The 21,249-nt window shown below is 47.1% G+C and overlaps 1 protein-coding gene across 3 annotated transcripts in view; it reads left to right on the top strand.

The window, feature by feature from the left end:
* The window catches only part of LOC142585204 (metabotropic glutamate receptor 5-like), a 406,950-nt gene that overhangs the window by 348,994 nt on the left and 36,707 nt on the right, over positions 1-21,249 (top strand). For all 3 annotated transcript variants that reach the window (XM_075695766.1, XM_075695764.1, XM_075695765.1), the window contains one exon: positions 10,852-11,098. In XM_075695766.1, the coding sequence (XP_075551881.1) occupies positions 10,852-11,098 (247 nt within the window). The remainder of the gene's footprint in view (positions 1-10,851; positions 11,099-21,249) is intronic.

Genomic DNA, 21,249 nt, shown 5'->3' with positions numbered 1-21,249 from the left:
GTTTCTTGGTTTGTCGCGAATTACTTTGCAAACACGTTATTTGGCACTCGCAACTGCTTTTATGTTCTGTTTCTCTGTATTTATTTTCATTATTTTTCTTTGACTCCTTGGGAAGAAGGCCGGGCAGGTGATTATTTGGCCGTGATGCGCCGTCACCAAACCGCAGTGTTCGTGGTGCAACGTAAGAACTGCATCATCGATTTGAATTTTTTCGTTGTACTTTTTGCTACAATGAAATAACGGGCCCCGGGGTAGGGCTTAAGGCTACGACAAATCCTTTTTTTTTTGTTCTTTCTTTCAGTTTAGCTGGACAAGCTCTTCGATTGTTCATTGAGATTCGTTAAGATGATACTTGCTTCAATGTAGTAGATTGTCGAAAAAAAAGAGTGAGAAACAAAGAAGTGATCTCTTTGAAACACGTACTTTCGCCTTGTTTATAACGTCATGGGATTCATGCACATCCTCCACATTAGCGAGTTTGCTCATTGCACAACACTTTACGCTGAGCATTGATAAATATCGCAGAAAGCGATGAATAATTGCGTGGGATAAAACATGGCCAATACAAAGCTTGCAAGCCTTTTCGCCTCCAGACAACTGTAGGCGCACAATCCATGACCAGCTAACAATGCTTTCTCGTGTCACAGGGCTTCTTGGACCTAGTATTCTGCGGCTACGCGTTGTGTGAAACGTTGTACGAAAAAGTCTGTCATGTTAACTGATGTAACCTTCCCATGAGCTAAACAGACTGGATTTCGATATAACCAATTCGAAACCTTGAAGTAATCGCAGTGAAGTATTTGTCGTACAGATATGTTAGCAGGCGCGATACGTTGAAGACCGTTGTTGCGATGAAGCTGTAGTTGTCAGGGTGGCATTCATGCCGCGCTATAATCAATGTCACTGGTTACCCAAGGCTGGTGATTAAACACAGGCTACCACAGCAACAGAACGCTGAAAATGGAGAAGGCAGGGAACGAATTTAGGAAGCTTAATGTTCGTAACAACCGTTTGTTACTGTCCCGCCGCTTTCGTTAGCACTGTGTTTTCGATCACATATTGCTGATGCTTGTTCTTACGAAAGGCAGAACGGTACGAGCTGTTTTGTGAGCGTGCCTGCCCTCACACCACCGACACCCCTCTCCCTATGCTATAGTTTCGGATTTCCAGATTTTCAGGATAACACGTCGACGACACTGAGGAGCTGCGGTCAACGCAGCTCCCCATTGATTTTGCGACAAATCATTGTCGCTCGCGAAACAGCACCCGTGATGATTTTGTAGGATAACGCTGCATCAAAAACGCCGAAGCTACTAACAGGAAACATAATTTACACGTTTGTTTGCTGTCACGAGCCATGACACTGATTCTACCAACGGAACGCTCAAGGCAGCGCAACGCGTGTTCAAATCACTGTCGATCTCTACAGTGACGACGTAATTAGCCCGGCGATACGTTACAACTATCGATATGTCTACCGGTCTTCGCTATCTAAAAGTCTGCTTTTCTCTCTATTTTTTGCTTTCTTAAGCCATTTGGAGGCGCTAATTGTGGTTATGCGGTTGTGCGCCAGCCACTGTTCGATCAAACATATTTCCCACAAGAATTCCTTCAAAACTATTACTCAATTAACTTTCCTGACACATGCGAACAATGAGGGAAAGGTGAAGGAAATGCATTTCCCGGCAATGCCTCACCCTCACCGTTAACTCTTATGTGGATGCGTGCGCATCTTTTCGAGCATTCGAAAACATTCGAGATGGCGGCATGTTATCCTTGCCTCGTGTGTAACCTGTATGCACTGGCTACAGACAGAGAAGAAAAACATGCACATCCAACATTTCCCCTTTTAATGACGGCGAGGACGGCGAATGAATCGGCGAACGCGTTATACGCGAGCTATCACGTCCGCCACGTAATCACCTCCCCAAACGCGCTCACTAGCTAGCTCCATCCGTATCACTTACTTCCACATTGCAGCATTCACGAGCTCGATTGATAGCCGTAACGCATCAACACCATGCTCGATGCGACTGATTGTTTACGCAGCGCATTCTCCTGCGTCAACCGCCTCATCTCTTTAGCAGCGCGAAGCTATAAAGCTGTATATAACGTTTTCTTTTTTTCTTCTTTCGTTTCTTCTTTTTCTTTTTTTGACGCCAGGAGTAAGATTACGGCTTATCACTCTTTTCTCCAATGCGCACTTAGCTCTACACAGACTTATGGTTCTTCGAGGTCGACGTTGTCGTCAGATTGGTCTCGTAATAAAACCTTTATTGGGGGCGTAGGACGGGGCCGGTGTTTTCGCGAAGGCGCCGTTCGAGCGCGCTGCCGTCCTTGATCCTGCAAGGGACGCAAGCGCGGCGACGGCGGCACTGTCTCTCCCATCTTTATGGGCGATATTGCGTGAAGATTCGGCCGTACAGAACAAACACAAGACGCCGCATATACGTAGTGCAAGGACGTGGCGATTCCCCGCGGTCTTTATTTCCGCTATGTCAACAAGGCGGCCTTTCTTCCGGCGACATTTCTATTCGCGCGAAAAAAATGCGCGAGATTCCCGGAGCTCATTTGTCTTGCACGGGATAAAGCCGCTAGATGGCAGCGGCGACCGAATTCGCAGTATGCGCATTTCCGTTAACGACGCTGACGCGTTCGCTTCGTTTTGCCGATGCGGAAGAAGCCTTGGACCAACCAAAAACGGAAGTGCTTGTTGTGTTTCAGTGGGTTGGCATTCTGTTCTATATTTGTTATTAAGAAACGAGAGAGAGAGAGAGAGAGAGAGAGAGAGAGAGAGAGAGAGAGAGAGCGAGAGAATTTAACAGCCGTCCGGCACTCTTTTTCGGCAACCGATTCTCGTTTAAGATGGAAAATGCTGACTCACAAAAAAAAAAAACAAGAAGCCACTGTGGTGTGACGAACGTTAGACGTGCGCCCCTAACGCCTTCGAGATTCTCTACACTCTCGGTTTTTTTTATTTTTATTTCTACCGCTTCATTTGGATCTTGTTGCTTGGCGAGTGCCATACGCAGTCATCGTCTTCGTCGCGGACTTCAACTTTGTGGCCCGGCTTTTCTATGGCCTCCTTGTCTCGCCTCATTCTTTCTGTGCGCCGTGCTTACAATCATCCCTCTTCTTTTTCCGACGTGCCATTCTTGAAGCCCTTCTCTCCCGAACTCCATTATCCCTGTGTGCTGTGGGTCTGCAGAAAAGGACTTCAGCGACGCCGCCACTACCACCGACTCTGCTATTGGGCGTGTCCAAAGTAAAGAGGTCCAGTCGGACTCGCCAGGTCCTTTTGTTGCTCCGGGACAGCTGGGCTGCATTCTTTTCGGAAATGGTGGCCGCCCTCACTCGGTATTTTACAATCTTTCCTTTCGTTCTCTGCTCCAGGCCAGTGGTTTACTCATCCAGGCTCCTTCACTTTTCTGGAAAGTTCGAATTTTTTATCCAGCGGAATAAAATGCGGTAATTGGGGTTAGCTTGTTGCCTCCTCTCCATTGGCGTTTCTTCTTCGAGTGCACTTTCTTTCTTTCTTATTTTCTGCATCTGCTTGAACGCTCAAATGCTTCATTAAGAAAGTGAGCTCGTTGCAGGTCCTCTTTTCTAATCTTTGATCTGATTAACGAATCGTCTGTACTTTGAAGTTGCCGCGAAGTTCACGCAGACGAACTTGATCCCGTATCAGTTGAACAGTGAAGTAACCTTCGCATAGAATGATACTTGTGCTTCCGGCGTTGTGCGTACGTTATTAGTGAATTTTTTTTTAAATGCGAGAACATTGTATGCCCCATTGAGCGAAAGTGTCCGGGTCGGCGTGACCGATAGATTGTACCAAAAACGACCGACGGCGCAAGGAGTCAAAACGCGTCAAGAAAACATATAAAAGCTAGGATTTTCTATAAGCTAAATTTCTGAGGGAGCTTCCTGTGTAAATTAAGTAAATTACTGGCTTTGAAAAGAAAATTTGGTACATTCTTGGTCTGGGTGGGAATCGAACCCAGGCCTCGATACGGGGTGCTAGACGAGCTTGCCTCCCCCACGCCACGGCGGCTTCACGGTTCTGCATCACTAAAGGTGTGCCTAGTGGATGCGTCATTGCACACGTCACGGCGAAGCTGTCAGGCTGACTAAACGTGTGACTGGGCACGTGACAGCACAGCCAATGGGGAGGAGGTGGCGCCGCGTGACGGGTGTATAAAATGAGCGCTCTCATGACGTTCCGAGGTTTGCAAACGGTATAACGCTTTCGAATTAACACACGTAAGCAGTCTCAAGTGTCTCTTAAGTTTTTCGAGCGCACTGCCGTTGGTAACATCGATTGCGAGGACATTTTTGCGTGCATTTATCCGAATATCCTTAATTTCATTCGGCACGACCCCTTCCAAGAGAACAGATAGTTCTTGCCTGTTTAGCAGTCGGAGGTTGTTTGAGGGCTCTTCGGGTACGAACACGATGGCGTGAGGCCAGCGTGCAGGCCTTGACTTCAACGTCGCCGTGCTCGCTTGCGTTGATGGGTTCGCGTTGACAGTCCTCCTTTTGGCCCTCTTTCTGCGGACAGTGATGAAGCTATCATCCGATGAGTCTTCATCCGACATCGAGTATAGCTCAGTGTCTTCGGTGTCACTGAGCACGCTTCCTCTCTTCCTCGTGAGGGACGGCCTTGATGACCGCTGGCCAGGAGGGCCTCTGGAAGGCTCCGCGTCCATGGCCACAAAACCGGGAGCCGAGGCACCAGGAAATTCCGAAGAATTCGTCGAAAACCAGAGAACACAGATAGAAGCGTTCTAAGAAGAAGGCCATTCATACCTTAACTGAGAAAGGACACCACGTGACATTTCAGTGGCTTCCAAGTCACTGCGGAGTCATAGGGAATGAACACGCTGACAACGCTGCTCGGTCGGCTCTTCAAGGGGACGAAGAGGAGCCGATACCGTTATCAAGGACAGATGCCGCTCGTAAACTTCGACTGATCAGCCGTGACATCACGTTCTCCTTGTGGAACGCTGGAAGTTTTCACGACTACCGACTCCATAATCTTGACTACTCTCTACGCCTTTGTATTCCAGCTGGACTCTGCCGTCGCGAAGCTACCCTGCTTTGTCGACTATGGCTAGGGGTGGCTTTCACCAAGTCTTTCGCTTACCGAATTGGATGGGCCGACGACGCCACGTGTGAGGACTGTGGTAACGAGGAGACTTTTCAACACCTTCTTTGTGACTGTCCTCGATATAATTTACAGAGACAATCACTCGCAACCGCGATAGCGCGCTTTGACCAAAGACCTCTCACAGAGGAACTTATTTTACAATACCGCCATCACAAGCCATCGCAGCAGAGGGCGACGAGGGCACTGTTGCGGTTTTTGAGGGCGACAGGATTGGACAGCCGGCTGTAGCCTGAACAAATGTTGATAGTGTGGCAAGCGTCACTGTGCTGTGCGATGACAGTATTCGGTGCCAGTGACCGATGGTGACTGTGTGTCTAGGCTCCTTCCTTTCCTTCTCTCTACTTTGTTACCACTTTACCTCCCCCTCCCCTCTCTCCCCAGTGTAGGGTAGCCAACCGGATCTTTTTCTCTGGTTAACCTCCCTGCCTTTCCCCTTTCCTCTCTCTCTCTCTGTGAATTTCTTTTTGTTTTAATTTTCAATAAAAAACGTTGATAGGTGAGCGAGTTGGAACGAATTTGCGTCCATAAGCTGCGCGACGGGTTGGACAAAAAGAAGAAAGAAAGCGAAAAAAAAACGAGCTCCGACCTCTTATACTAAGTTCAGTCTAAAACACAGACGTGGCAGCTGCCATTCCCCAGACACATACGCGCTAACACAAACACGTATGATTAGCGGAAAGTACAATAGAAATATCCGTTCTGGGGCAAAAGTTAAGGATGCTTCAAACAAAAACAGTGGGTGGACGACCACGATATCGGAGCAGAGCACGAATATCTACAGTGACCGTAAGTCACTCTACATCACAGAAATGACAGGACGAAGGCAGAGGGCACGACAGATGGCGCTGTTTGTCGCCCACGAGTAAAACCCCTTAAACTTCGTAAAGTAGTGCCACGCTTTGAAGAATGCCACCTTCTACTCGCGCGCTCTGGCCGACGTCGACGCCGCGTCGCTATTGGCCTAATAGCATCACGTGGGGCCTCGCGCCGTGCATCAGCGCCATTTTTCCTCGAGAAGCGTCTACGGAGTGGCGAGGAGCGCATGTTGGTGCCGTTGCTACGCTCGAGCAGTGTAGGCGGCGCCCCGGTCGAGGAGAGAGCATGAAGGAGAGGAGAAACGAGGCGAAGTGAAGGCAGAGAAGGAGAGTGTCGCTACATTACGAAGTTTAAGGGACTTTACCCATGAGCCTACGCGTTTAGCCTAAAAGCGGCGTCCCCAGATGCGCTCAGGCGCCGCTTTTATAAATGGAGGCTAGAACAACGCGTCTGGGCAGGGGACCAGATAAGGAAATTCTCCATTTCGTGAAATATCTATACCTATAGGTGGCGCATACCACGATCATCCAACCACGCTGCACTTCTGAAACGAAAGTCCTCTCCTTTATATGTGAGAACTTCCGTCAAGACAGCCAACTAGAATAATGGCTGTGTCACGTCTCGCGAAGCGCATCCTTGTGCCTCTAAACGTTTCAGTTCCCAAAAGGTTTAACACACTTTCTACGTTTTTCGTTTACTTATTTATTGTTTATTTATTTATTTTTTGTCGTCATACCGTTCGTACGTGTCCTCCAACGCTGGCTCACTGAACGGCTGCCTCGTGGATTGGCGGAAAGCAACCGAACGATCAAGCCTGCCGCGATAGTAGCAGACTGCAAAAGGCGCGGCGACGGGAGGACCGACAAAGAAATAACAAAGCGATGACCACATCAGTACCAAGACAACGCACACTCCCACCCACACACACACACACACACAGACACACACACAAGCACGCACACACCTCCGCCGAAAAGCTGCTAAATAATATCAGAAGGAAAAGAAGGGGATCGTTTAATGGACCGACGGTGGCTGTCTTTTCTGGCCCGGAGCCAACCGCCGTTACTGATGGAAGTGCAGAGTGCGAGGGTTGGGTTAGCGACGCGCGAAGCTACGAAAACCGAGCGTCGTCGACAGCCCGGGCCCCTCGCCGTCTAAACTCGATGGGGAAAAAAGCGAAAGTGGGTATAGTGCGCAGTGATATACCGTGGCCGAACGCTTTTCCCTTCGTTCCGCTTTAGCGACCGCGACTGCGGCATCCACATCTTCCTCCTCGCCGGTCGGCCCACAAATAACAGCCGTGTGTGTCATCGAGCGCCTCCGCAAGATGCGCAGCGGTGAGCCGTACTACGTACGTACACGATATACCGAGCGATGGGGTTTCGCTGTTGCGCGACTCTCCGTGCGGCTGGCGCTTGTGAGCTTTATTGAGGCGAAAGCCTATGATAGATGGCTCGTGGGGCGAAAAATCCGATGTCCGGCGTTATTGCACCAGAATTCGTGGTACCAAGATTCACAGGCAGTCGAAGCCGCGACCTTTGGTGGGAGTCCAACCCACGACCTTTGGCGTTAATTTGGGCGAATTATAGGCCATCAATTTCTTTATCACAAAGCGTGAAGCCAAGACGAAGGAGGGCAACGGTAATTAAGGCACAGTTAATTAAGACATATTTAGTTAAGGCACTGGAACCCACGACCATTGGTTGATGTCGAGCTATCGACGTTTGGTAGGATTCGAACCTGTCTGTAGATATGGGTGAACCGGGGATATCTCCAAGTTGGATTCCAATCGACCTCGTGAAGGTCGAGTCGAAACCACTGCCTATGGTGTTAATTAAGTCAGAGCAACTGAGATAGAGTTAATCAAGGCACCCGATCCCACGACCTCCCTTGGGAAAAGACAATAGGAAGTAGCAATGCATTCGAATGAAGAAGGAGGAGGATGAAGAGAAGGGGGAAGAAAGAGAGAAGGCATGGATGTTAACCAGAAATGCGTATGGTTGGCTACCCTACTCTGTGGGATGGCAAACAGGAAATATAAACATGACCTAGAGGGATGCTCCCGATACAGAAAGCTGTATCGGTAGTTTTTCATGTCGCTCTACAATTTTCTCATTGTCACTTTTCAACTAAATATAATAAATGAGAAGTTATTTAAATAATGAAGACTAATTAGCTGATTAGGCAGAATGAAAAATAATTTCAGTATCTCCAAGCGGCGACAAACAACATTACCTTGGTTCAGTCCAGCTACGTGGCATTCGCATATTTTTAAACTTTGGCAAAATTAGCTGGGACACCCTGTATAGTCGTCCACGAGAATGCATATGAGCAAATACGTGTGCGTAGTTTTCGTCACGACGACCACCGACCGAAAAAAATAAATGTGTTCGCACCTTTGTTCAAAATTCTGTGTCACCTACTTGTCGTGTGCTAAACAGCTTCGCTGGCCGTCCGCCTCTGCAGTGTGGAATGGTTCATGAATTTCCTTTGTTTCCTTTTCGTTTGTTCTAAAAATTCGCTTAATATGGGCGATCCCAATGACTATACGGAAGCAAACTTTGAAATTGCTGAAGTGTATGCGAAGAACTAAAATGCCTTATCTTCGTGCTACCACTAAAGATGTACGTGGCTCTTCGTCACCACATAAATCAATAAGAACGTGCCGCTTCAAAATTGTTCATAGCGAGATATATTACGAGAAGCAAACTTGATGTACCAAAATACAGACCAACACTTTGTATTAGATGCAGTATTCGGCATCTGCTCGGTATTAAGAGACGCTACTCCGACCACGAAGTGGTCAAAGTAGCGCCTAAAGATTCTATAAAAAGGCTTCATGTAAGAAAAAAAAACTCATTAAAAGCCATCACCGTGTTTAAAACACAAGTTTATTGTTTAATTAAGCAGCCTACAAAAAACGTTGTATGTCCTGCACTCCTGTCATATGCATGAACGGCACTGGGTGTCATCGTTCTTGCGATAACGTATTAATGGGGCTGCCGCGCGATCTATCTGGCCGGGTGACAGCACATTAATAGTTTTCCCTTTCTCCTGTCCGAAGGGGACCATCAATACAAGAGAAACCTATCCGCTACCAGTCCGCTTCGCGCCTTATTCTTTGAATAGGAATCATCGCGCACGCACTCTTCACAGGACTGGTAGGTAAAAGCTTTAATTGTAATCGTCAGCTTGAAGAGCGCGCGTTCTCACTTTTATCAGTCGGGGATGCTTTTTTTTTTTTCACGAGCGAGAGCGACGTTGCAGGGGCTAGGCAGAAGACTGCAACTAAACGCGAATGCGAGCGAAATAAGCCAAAAAATTTCTAATCGTATAAAAATTTCGCCAAAGACCATCTCACGATGACTGCCGACGTCAATGCGATCGCCATTAAACAAAGTAGCGATGCACCGTATTGCTGAAGACGCCTTGACGGAAGTAGGGTAAGAATGGCTAATCGCGTTAATACACTTCCGCGCCACAGCGTCAGCACAAAGCTGCGGACGCCACGAAGGAAGCTTCACTAAACGTGGCCTCCCAACCGCAGCCGGCTTCGTCCCGCTGGAGCTGTAGAATTTTGGTTCAGCATAACTCACTTCGAATGAACTGAGACACAATCGCATATGCGTCCTTGTTAAGGCGTGAAACATTATTTTAATTCTCTGCGCGGAGAGTGACGTTTCAGGGGCTAAATAGCAGTCAGCGGCAGCACGCCAAAATGGGCAGAGTAGGCTAAGAAAAAATGAGCATTTGTGTTTTATCCGTATTGTAAGAAAATGTAATTGGCGGCGAGCAGAGTTCCTATTAAATATCTTTTTCCTTGGTTTTTCAGTATTGCAGCTTCAGTACAGCGATGGGATAAAGAAATCTGCAGAAACTGCGTGTGTCGATGTAGCCGTGTTTCTAACGGCGCTCCGAACCGAATACTGTTGCTTTTAGCTGCATATTATCCTATAAATCACCCATTTTGGCGTGTTGCATGCTGTCTGTTATCTATAGGCCCTGAAACGTCCTTCTCGATCGCGGAATGAATGAATGAATGAATGAATGTATGAATGAATGAACCAGCTCATGTTTTCTGCGTTTCGGTCGAGCTCAGTTATTTGGGCGTTCAATGGATGCGGCCTCAACGACCTTCAGCGTCACCTTGCGTTAACTTCAGAAGAAAAAAAAAGACACCTAAGCAAAGCACGAAATCTTCATTTCGATTAGATGCCAACGTTGCGTTCGTTGTGCATAATTTTTTACAGGTTTATTCATTGTTTTGTGCGCTTTTCCAAACACCCACGGTACTTATGGGCTTCTCCGTCCTAGTGTCACCATATAGGGACGCAACTTACTTTTAAGTAATCTGATTACTGTTGACAATATGAAGATCTTTATCATAGCGCTGAAAATAAAGGGACCATTCGACTGTCCGCAGTCAATGTTATATACATTTCACTAAGTGGTGTAATGCAAAACAATGCTGTTTTAAGAGGTGCACTACTATTTTGACACGTTGGACAATTTGCTCATTATCGCTGCTTTTAATTTGTGTTGTTTTTTATATCAGAAGCCCTCAACCTAACAGTAACCAGCTCCCCTACTTGTAACAAGTATTTCACTTCTTTTCCATGATGTAACGCATGGTCTACAAAAGGTCAATATCCGTAATCAACTAAATTCTTTTAAATTATGGAGACTTGAACCGAAACATTCGTGCCACAATTTGAACATTTCTCTTGCCTGCGTAGGTTGCGCCGCGTTTTCATAACAGAGGTATATGGAAACGTCGAATACTTAGGAACACACAGTCATAAATTCGTGACCGAAGTTTGCGTGTGCACCGGCCGTGACTCTCTGTTCCCTTTGGTTTCGCGCAGGCAACTACGGCTACAACGGCATCGACGAGTTCACCAGCCGTGCAAAGGACGCCGGAATCTGCGTGGCCAACTCGCACGCCATACCGACGGATGCGGACGACGAGGACTACGATTCAGTAGTGCGCAGTATCGACAAGTTCGGCACTGCCCGCGTGGTGGTCTGCTTCTGCGAAGGATTCACCGTGCAGGCGCTCATCAACGCCACCGCCAGGCTCAGGGTCGCCGGGAAGTACATCTTCTTCGGCAGGTGAGCGCAGAGCCACTCCCGTACTCACGTGCCCGGCTTCAGAGAGAGAGAAAGAGATAGAAAGAGAGAGAACGCGAGAAAGTCAGGGAGGACAACTATAGGCGCGCAGATATGTGGGTATTTAAGCAGGTGGTTCTTCAAAAATAAAACCGGATGTTAAAAAGCGCTCGTCCTTGTGTTGCTGCTCTTCTTCGTCCCTGTTTGTTTGCGCACAAAAACTTTTAAGATGAATCTGTTCCAACTAAGCCGACTGGCAGTTACGCTATAGACGAGCATCCGGTTTGCTACCTTACACTACAGGTAAGGGAACTGGGGAATAGAAGGAGGGAAAGAGGAAGAGAGATGGTGCTGAGCGCACGCAGGAGGATGCACAGGGGCACTACAAGCGGTCTCTCCCGAACCGGCACACTTTCGTCATTCCAGCGAAGCCGATTACAGGTAAATTCAGAGAGGAGAAACTTTAATGGCCTGAGTGGTGCGACTCGGCCTGCTCATTCCACGTTGGGGAAAGGGTCTGGGAGGACGACAGAGCCAGGACAGGAAGATGAAGATACCTTAGAGATGATGATGATAAAGATGATGATAATGATGATTATGATGCTAGCTGCTGCACAGTCTGCTGTTTTTGTGTAACACGAACGTGCACGCTTCACGGCATATCCGCCTTGGCCGAGAAGGACCAAAGCTACAAAGAGCGTAGCCAAGAGAGCGTCTGTAGCATATACGATCTGTGCATCTGTTCTCGCCACAGGCGCGTTTGCGTGAAACAGCACTTGCTGCAGGTCATCAGATATTTGTGACAACATCGCCTTGAAAACCGTGTCCGACGGCGACGTCACCAATCACTCTCAGTGTTATCGTTTATATTCGGAGCTCCGAGCACGGCTGTGGTATGCGCCGCCATTTCTTCTGTTCTTTTTTGTCCGAGTTTTCGCTGTTCACTTTATGCAACAGCTTCAGCCTCTCAACGTGACCTTTCGCGTGGAGGCTTTCTGATTTTTTCACGCATTGCCGCTGGGCAATCGCTCTTCCCTGGGTCGTCACCGCACTTTGCGTGGTCGGCTGTATGGCCGAGTAGACTGGCACGATCCCGGATACAATGTAATCAAAGCTGGGAAGATTCGGGAAACGGTGTAAATGGTGATGGCGACCGGCAACAGGATCACCTGACCCTGTCAGCTGATCCTGTTGCCACTTGGCTATATGCGTCCTCGCAAAGAAATTAATGTGGCTTGTAACACGCGTCGATCTCAGGAGCTGTGCAACAGCGCAGAACCCACAAGTTTCACAGAATTAAGAGAAAGCATTAGCTCGGTGGCTGCTATCTAAATATATGGGAATGGAGAAACTGTTTTTCTTGGCAACCGCCACACCAAATTTGATGAGATCTGCGGCATTTGAAAGAAAAGGTTAGAATATAGTGTCTGTTAGTAGCGAATTTTTTATTTAGGCCGTTTGACCTTCTTTTTATAAAAATTGCAGAAAATCGCAAACTTTCAGAAAAAGAAACTATGAAGTTTATGAAAAATAATGAGAAATAATATCGCAATTTTGTCAATTGCATCTAATAGTACTTCCAAAGCGGACCAATTTGATGTATTGTACACGGCTTTCAAGTATACCATGAATATGTGAGTAGCCCTTTTGCAAAATTTTTGTAACCGTTATAAGAAATTCAAGTAAGATCTAAATTAATATATCAAAATTTTCCGCATTGGATGTCCCGACGGATGCAGTTAACAGAACTGCGATATGTGTTCTTCGTGCAGAGTTGCAGCTTTGTAAACTTTGTCGCTCTATGTTTTTTCGCACTTACGAATTTTCAGTTTTGGGAAAGAAAAAGTCAGCCCATTAATCGAAAATCTTTCAACTGTGACTAGAATTTAACTTTTTCTCTCAAATGCCGCAAATTTTATTAATCTTGGCTCCGGGATTATCTCGGAAAAACATTTCTGCGTTTTACACGCATTTGAATAGGCGGCGTCGGGGTTTGGCCCGAACTAAAGCTTCCTCTTAACCAATAGAACTAACTCGCGGCCTCCTAGATCGCAGCGAGGCTGCGCGACGGCTAACGCGACGGCTAACGAAAAAGTGCCCTCAGCAGCGCATAATGGGTGAGTTCCAATTCTGGCCAGCATGGGAGGCAGCCTACTTAAGACAGCTAATCAGACAGCCCAGACAGGTTCGAGGTCATACAATGGAGCGCGTTTCGAACCGTCTGGAAGACGCTTATTTCACGTGACGCCACCTCGCGGCGGCAAGAAAAAGTTGAGAAAAACACTCATTATTTGTGTATTTTAAGTATTTGCGCCTGCGAACCTATGGAAAACACGATGTGACTTACATCAAGGGCTTAGGAAAGCGTGTCTACGTTTCCTTGTGCGCAGACGACCTTCCCGTAGAGTTTCGAAGCGTCCGGCTCAGCCACCATTTTGTTTTGACGCTAAAGCAGCCTGCATCGTTTTTGATGACGATGCTATCGTCGTGAAGCTGTCTACTTTGGCGTCTTAGAGAGAACTGGAACTAGTATTAAGATCGCTACTGTTTCCTTTGCCGTCCACGGCGAGTACTGGAACACAGTCACTGTATTTCAGGAGCTCTGCCGGGAATCTATCGATTGATTTTGACAACGGTCCTGCGATGATCTCTGCCCTGTTTATTTATTGATTTATTTTGTTAGGAAGGTAAATCAAGCGCAGGACGTTGACACCATGATTTCATTACCTTAGTTCTGAGATGAATGCATGCATGCATGCATGCATGCATGAATGAATGAATGAACGAATGAATGAATGAATGAATGAATGAATGAATGAATGAATGAATGAATGAATGAATGAATGAATGAATGAATGAATGAATGAATGAATGAGCTTGCAACGTGGCAGTGCGTCGCCGCTTTTGGAATGGAATGGAAGGGAATACTTTATTGACTTTTTTAAGGTTTTAGTGGGTCGAGGCCGAAGTCTTCATTCTTGAAGCTTGGGTACTCTTCAGCCATGGATGGGCCCCTAGTCCAGGGCTCCACTGGGTATTCTCACGATCGCTAAAACCTTAGAAAATTTCGTATTTTTATGTTTCCGGGCAGAGCCTTGCCTTAGTGTGCAAAGAGAAGTAGGCTCTCCCACGACAGACATACAGTTCGATTGTTTGTCTATGTGTTAGATAACCGATGTCCTGCTTCTGTACAACTCCACAGACAATAGTATTAAATGCGTTATTACGCATTTTCAGATCATGTACTTTTCGTAACCAAATAGAGCAAAAAAAAAATTGTTAGTGCACGTCTGTGAGCAAGTTCGCAAGTTGTCTTTCCTCCTCTTTCAGATATAGTACAATATATTTGCATCACTATGTGAGCCTCTACCACTACGAATGGTCAGATAACAAGGAGACGTTTCTGTGCCGTTAGGTAAAGCAAGAGGCGAGAGCTTTACTGGGTTCTCGCCCCCACCTATGTAGGAATGTGTCCCGACTCGCGAGTCGTCCTAATATCCACCAATGGGGGACCGAACCGATGCTCAACCTTCACAGCCAAGTTGATTCACTGTTCAGTAAAATTCATCGGTGGTTACGGCGTTGTCGAGTGAACTCACAACGCCCTTGTGCTAACATATGTTTTCTTTTCTCTATAGTGGGCACCGGAAATGCCTGATCAATAAACTAGAGTTTACTAACCGCTCTGACGAGCTGCTAGCTCTGGTAGAGTCACTGTTACTGTCATGGTCAGAAATGTCAACGCAGTCACTGACTCGGAGCTATTCAGACTGTTTTTTTCGTTCGTAAGCATTGTCTCCTATTGACCGGCTGGCTGCCTTCGCTAATATTACATGTTCAACATCAGGGAATGGCGGGCGCGTTTCGTGCGTTGCTATACCAACGCACGAAACGCGACTTTGGGGTTGTCATTCTTATGCGTGAAATTGTTATATAACCGTAGTGGATGAAGGAACAAAGCGTCGCTTGTTCAGTGACAGAATAAAGAGATAGAAAAAAGGGGAAAGGCAGGGAGGTTAATCAGAGGGGAATATCTGGTTTGCTACCCTACGCTGGGGATAGGAAAGTAGGTAGGGAGAAATAAAGGAAGCGCAGATACACAATCACAGTCGGTCACTAACACCGCTCGGCACAGTAGCACTTGTAGCACTATAAAGATCACTTCAGGATACAGCCGCTTGTCCAAGTCTGTTGTCCTGAAACATTGCAAACAGTGCCCTCGTCGCCCTCCGCTGCGACGGCTAGTGATGTCGGCATTATAAAATTATTTTCTCTCTTAAAGGTCTTTGATCAAAGTGCGCTATCACGGTAGCGAGGAGACAGATTAAAATTGATAAAAAAAATAAGCACGACGAAAAATTACCGATAAAAAAAGCACATCATCCTTGTAGCTTGGAAAGTTGCAACCTGCTCATAGGCATGACAGCTTGTTTATCCCGCTCTATGCTTGCTTCAGTGCAGTATCTATGCAGTACGACCTAAAAGCCAGTGTGGATCAATATTCCAGTATCTGTATTACTGTATTATCTGTATTAAATGTGTACTAAAAGTTTCATGGACCTATCAAAATTGTAGACAGTCCCGAAAACAAGAAGCAAAAGGAACGATATATAAAAGTATCTTGCGCGCGATGGTTAAGGTTAGCGTAGGCGTCGAAGACGACAAAATGAAAGAATTAAATGGGAGTTCTTGTTACAGTAACGGTTTCATTTCTTTAATAATACAAACTTCGCAGGGTAAGTTCTCTTCAATTAAGCAGGGTTGGAGTGCTTGCACTCAGAGGCGAGGATGACAACCACTAGAGTAAACTGCGCAGCGAAAGTTATCTTACAGCTGATTACGTGCAGACGAGCCAAAATTACTTATGCTCGCGAAAAAGAGCACTTGTCTAATAATAGAGAGAGAGAGAAAACTTGATATAGTAAACAAAAAGAGGTCGGCCTGAGCTAGCATGTTCTGACCAGCTACTCTGCACAGGGAAGGAGTAAAGGAGACAAAAACGAATGATTAAAGATGACCATGAAGAAAGAAAGGAGGAACGCGTATATACGATAAACCGCGTAACGCCGAGGTTTCTCTAAAGTCTCCAGTTTGTTCCAGTGCTCTGCAAAGTCTGCCGTGGTGTCATGCAAGGGGCCCGGAAAAGCAACTTTTTATAGCGTTTGCCTTCCAACACTTGCTAGTGTCAGCGTCTGCGGCTCTCGCAAATAGTTATAGACGAGTCGCAAGCGATATATATCCCGCAGTGTCTCAGGCACGTGGCCGCGTTCGCAGTTTGGGCTGTTCGAGAAGAAATAATTGATATTGATTGGCTTTGACCTCCACGTGGTGCAGCTTTTTTACGAAGGCCGTCGTGGTGCCAGGCAACGCATAACTTCGACAAGCTGGGTTGGTTTGTAACGAGCATTCACTTTCGTCCAGTTGTAGAAGAACAAGAATCGGGCTGTTTTATTAGAACCATTCTCGTTTCAACCGACAAGTACGGTCACCATAGCTCTTATTCTGAACCTTGCGGTCAGGCAATTGACAGTAATTCAATTCAAAACTTCATAAGTGACCATGAATTAGCCTTGGGAGTTAGCGTAACCTGATACAGTGAGTAACGCGCCATACACGAACGTGCGGTATTTTTTTTTTTTCATTGTAGAGAACGTCTGGGCTTACATACAGAAAAAGACGTCGACGGGGAAGGTGTCATTGGTAATCTCTCACGCATTTAATTGCATCTAATTTAAAACGACTTTATTGACATTTATCGAACCAAGCCGTTCGATATTTATTTCCCAAACAAACAACAGAGGCATACCAAAGCCGAGATGAAGTAACCTAAAAGAAAAAAAAAAACGAAAGCTATCGTGCACCACAGGCAGCCGGTATGGACTACTCTATATAGCCATACATTTATTCCGTGCGTCGAATATAGCGAAGTGTGCGGACTTTCAGGGAGTCGCACTTATTCTATTGTTCTTTCTCGAGGCACAACGATAAATTAGGGGATCTAGCTGGGGGATACCTAGTCTTGCTTCAACTGAAGCCACATTTGTTTCTTTTTGGGCTTCCTATTTTATTTCCTTCTTTTTTTACTGTACTCCTCTTTGATTGCTTTCGCCCTGGCGTATGCTGGTTTCCTCTGCGCTCTGTGATCGTCTGATCTTTCTCGAAACTGAAAAAAATCCTCTCCCTCGCGACCCGCACATCTGTCGAGAGGGATTTTCTCTTCGGCGTCAAGATGCCAAGCCAACGAAACGCAAATAAATCGACGGGCCTCCTCTGTGCAGTCGTACAGGTTGGTCGGTGGCATAGCGCTCCTTGCGAACCCTGCCGCGCCTCGCGTGCGCTGAAGAGAGCGCGTGTTTTTTCCGAAGGGTGAGATGTGCACGCGGATCAGGTCTAGATTTTCAATATGTGCCAGATAGCCGAGATTTCCAATAACTCGTCACCTCCTCCTCCTCCTCCTCCTCCTCTGAGTTCCGTGGTTCTTACGTGGTTGATTTGATAGAACGTTTCCCTTTCCCTCTTTGCCTTCATAACGCTTCCACAAAAACGGCGTCCTACTCTCTTTCTTCGTTCCTTTTCTTTCTTTTGAGCTTCCGTTTCCTTCCTATTCGTTCTTTTCCTTTTCTATGTCGCGATATTGTGTGTGTGTGCGCGTGTGCGTGTGTGTGCGTGTGCGTGCGTGCGTGCGTGCAGTATTTTCCGCGTGAGCATGTGTGGGCAGCTGTCATAAGGGGTCCGAAGGTCATCCGCCTGGCTATGAATTTCCGGGCAAATAGCACCATACAAGGAAGTGACGGTAAACGAATAAGCAAACAAGCAAGCGAGCAAAGATTAGAGATTAGAATCCAGGGTTTCACGGGCCAAAACCGCGATATTATTAAGACGCCTTATTGGGAGACTAAGGAATAATTTTTACCTTCTGAGGTGCTATTTATCACGCTCATCTACTTAGATTCAGGTGCATATTCAAGATAGCAAGCTCATAAATCTAAGTACACGAACGTTTTTGCACTTCGCCCCCATCGAAATGCAGCCGCCTTGGGAGAAGCAAGCAAGCAAGCACGCCGACAAACAAAGCCACGGGCTAGTTTATCAGATGTCATTCTTACGTTGGCTTTCAATCGTAACGTGCACATGCGCGCGCGCGCGCGCGCACGTACGCACGCACGCACGCACGCACACACACACACACACACACACACACACACACACACACACACACACACACACACACACACACACACACACACACACACACACACACACACACACACACACACACACACACACACGCACGCACACACACACACGCATACACACGCATACACACACACGCATACACACGCATACACACGCATACACACACACGCACGCACACGCACACGCACGCACACGCACACGCACACACACGCACACGCACACGCACGCACGCACAGGGTGTTCAGCGCCCTTGCTAACAATCACCGGAGCAACAGCCACTATTCTGACCATTCATAACTTCCGAGATCACTCGTCTTTCTCTGCCATGCTCCAACATGCGTGCTCCACTACAGTTGTGCAGCTAGGCACCACGTGACGTACGATCGCGTGCTGTTGTTTTCGATTGCTTTTGCCTCACAATCGTGCCGCTTCCGCGGCTTTCTATTACGTGCGTCGAATGTACCACATGCATGTGCGTGGTCGTCACAGTAGTCACGATGCCGAAACCTTTCATTTCGAAGGGGCTGGCGGCAGCTGTACAGGAAATGTCTCCTGTACCTGCGGCGCATCTGATAGCTGGGAATGTTTGCGGAAGCGCCGTCTAATATGAAACAAACGTAACGCTGGAAGGCTAGCTTCCACCATAAATAATTCACGACGCTAACCGAGCCACTACTGGACACGTGTCGACGGTCATAAATGATGAGAGGAGCCGACGGCTATTCGCTTTTGTATGTATCTCATGTCGAGCTTGGCTCACCGTCCCTGTCGCCGTGCTTTCATATTTTCTCCGTACTTGTGCACGTCTGGTTTGGTTGGTATTGTCCGCTAACTGAGGGGGATTTGCGACGAGTTTTTGTGTTTGGAGGTTCGCACTCGTGCAAAGCTGTACAAATAGCGATTCAGTGCTTCGTCCGTTTACTTTTGTCTGTTCTTTCTCTGGTGCTATTATTTGACCTAATTTCATCGTGTACAAAACAGCCTATCTTAGAATTCTGTTCTCTGTGGCTAAGCGTTTCTTCTTTCTCTATTTTAAGAATGCTTTTTCTGACAGATGTTTTTCACATCTCTTACTATAATGCCTCGTTTACATTCTGTGCACCGGCATTTACAGAGAAAGCCACTCGCTGAAACTTATGCACTTGTAGGAATTTCGCGCCGGTGAGTATTTGTAGATTACACCTCAACGTTCGTAACAAAAACCTGAAGCTTTTCGGGATCACAGTGGGTTCACCAGAAGCCTTTGCCAGGAGTAGACAGCCGCAGGAAGCGGTGGTGCTTCGAACGAAACATTACGCTTGTGTCTATTTTTGCATCGGGGTAGCTGTCAGCGGTATTTGAAACTGCAGCCGCCCGCAATCAAGACGTCTCGCCCCAATTTCCTAAATACACACTCAAAAAAGGCTCTGATGATATAATGGTTACTAAGAGGAAACGCCAGTCAATCCTGATACTGGCGGTATTAGCGCTTTCCAATGACAAAGATAACGTATGAACAGAAAGTTTAGTGTGTTCGGCTCCTGGTGTTCATAGTCGCCATTGAAGCGCTATGCAAGAGTCGCAGTGGTGAAACAGGGGAGGCATTGTTTTCGGCGCGGAGTCCATTGCCAGAAACGCAGGGAGGGAGAGACTGTAATGAATGCTAGCGATATTAGCTTGGCTGATCGCCTGACCGGCTACTCCAGGTGCTGGGTGATAATTATGATAGTTATTAAACGCGCAGAGGCATACAACTAAGCATTCTTTTTAACTGCCGGTAACTGTGTCTGCATTTAGAGTTGCTGAAAACAGCCATTTGTTCTTTTCTGTTTTTTTTTCAATATGCAATAATTATGTCAGCCGAGAAGAACTCGACTTCACTGACACTTACCGTTCTAAACCATACAGAGAGATTTTAACGAAAATGTGCCAGGAGACGAAAAGGATACCGCAGTACCATATTTTCTTTTATTGCGATAGCAATTATACGGACACTCCAGGCGCATTTCGGCTGTCGCTGTCGGCGTTGCCATCACCGTGATGTTCCGAATAAAGTTCAAGGGCGATACCATCGTCGCCGCGCGCCGTATGCTGTATGTGCGAGTGAAAACGTGCGAGAGAGAGCCGACAATGGCGGCTCAATCTCGTAATCGCAAGGCAGAAAAGAGGGGAGGAAGCGCGCCGTCTTCCGTCGCGCGCGAGGTACCGGGAGGAGGGCAGGGAGGGGGAGGGGGGCGTTTTACTCCGGAGGCTGCTGCGTGGGGTGTGGCTGCGTGTGGCCACGCGATGGCTATTTTGAAAGCGATCCGCGATGGGGAACAGAGTGTGCTGGATGCTGATAGCTTCGCCTGCGCTGTGTTTTCGCCGCTTAGTTCGCGATGAACCACGAGCCCGCACGACGGTCAGTTCGCTCGCTGCTGCTGCCGCGCTTCCTCACTCCAGCGTTTTGACTGCGAGTTTGCGCGGTCATCGAGTGTGACATCTCATATATGACGCTAAATGAAAATCTGAATGTAACCAAAGACGATTTCATAATTCACTTCATTTTGCGGAGTGTAGTGCAAAACAAACGCATTTTATGGGGTGCACTAGCAGGGGCGCGGTTCTGTAAGAGTCCACCTAGTGGACATGTCGATTTCGTCTGCTGTTGAAGTTCTGATTGGCTGGGGCGGGCTGGGCTGCGTGTCCGCAGCAACCAGGCACCACAGCCATTCAGCACCTCAGCAGCAGACGAAATGGACATCTCCACTAGGTGGATTCTTACAGAACGCCTGCCTAGGTCTGACGAGAGGTTTGGCAAATCGCCCTTCACCCCTGCTGTTAACCCGTGTTCTTTCTTGCATCAGAAGGCCTTCAACCCAACAATAGTTGGCGCGTCTACTTTTAACAAATATTTTAAGTTCTTTTTTTCATAATATAGCACAACGCCGATATATCGATATATCCATATGTCATCAATTATTTGTTGTAATTATTAA

This window comes from Dermacentor variabilis, chromosome 6 (assembly GCF_050947875.1).
Source record: "Dermacentor variabilis isolate Ectoservices chromosome 6, ASM5094787v1, whole genome shotgun sequence".
Classification (NCBI taxonomy): Eukaryota; Metazoa; Arthropoda; class Arachnida; order Ixodida; family Ixodidae; genus Dermacentor; species Dermacentor variabilis.
Note: the sequence above shows the minus strand (reverse complement) of the source record. Positions and strands in the feature narration are given on the sequence as shown.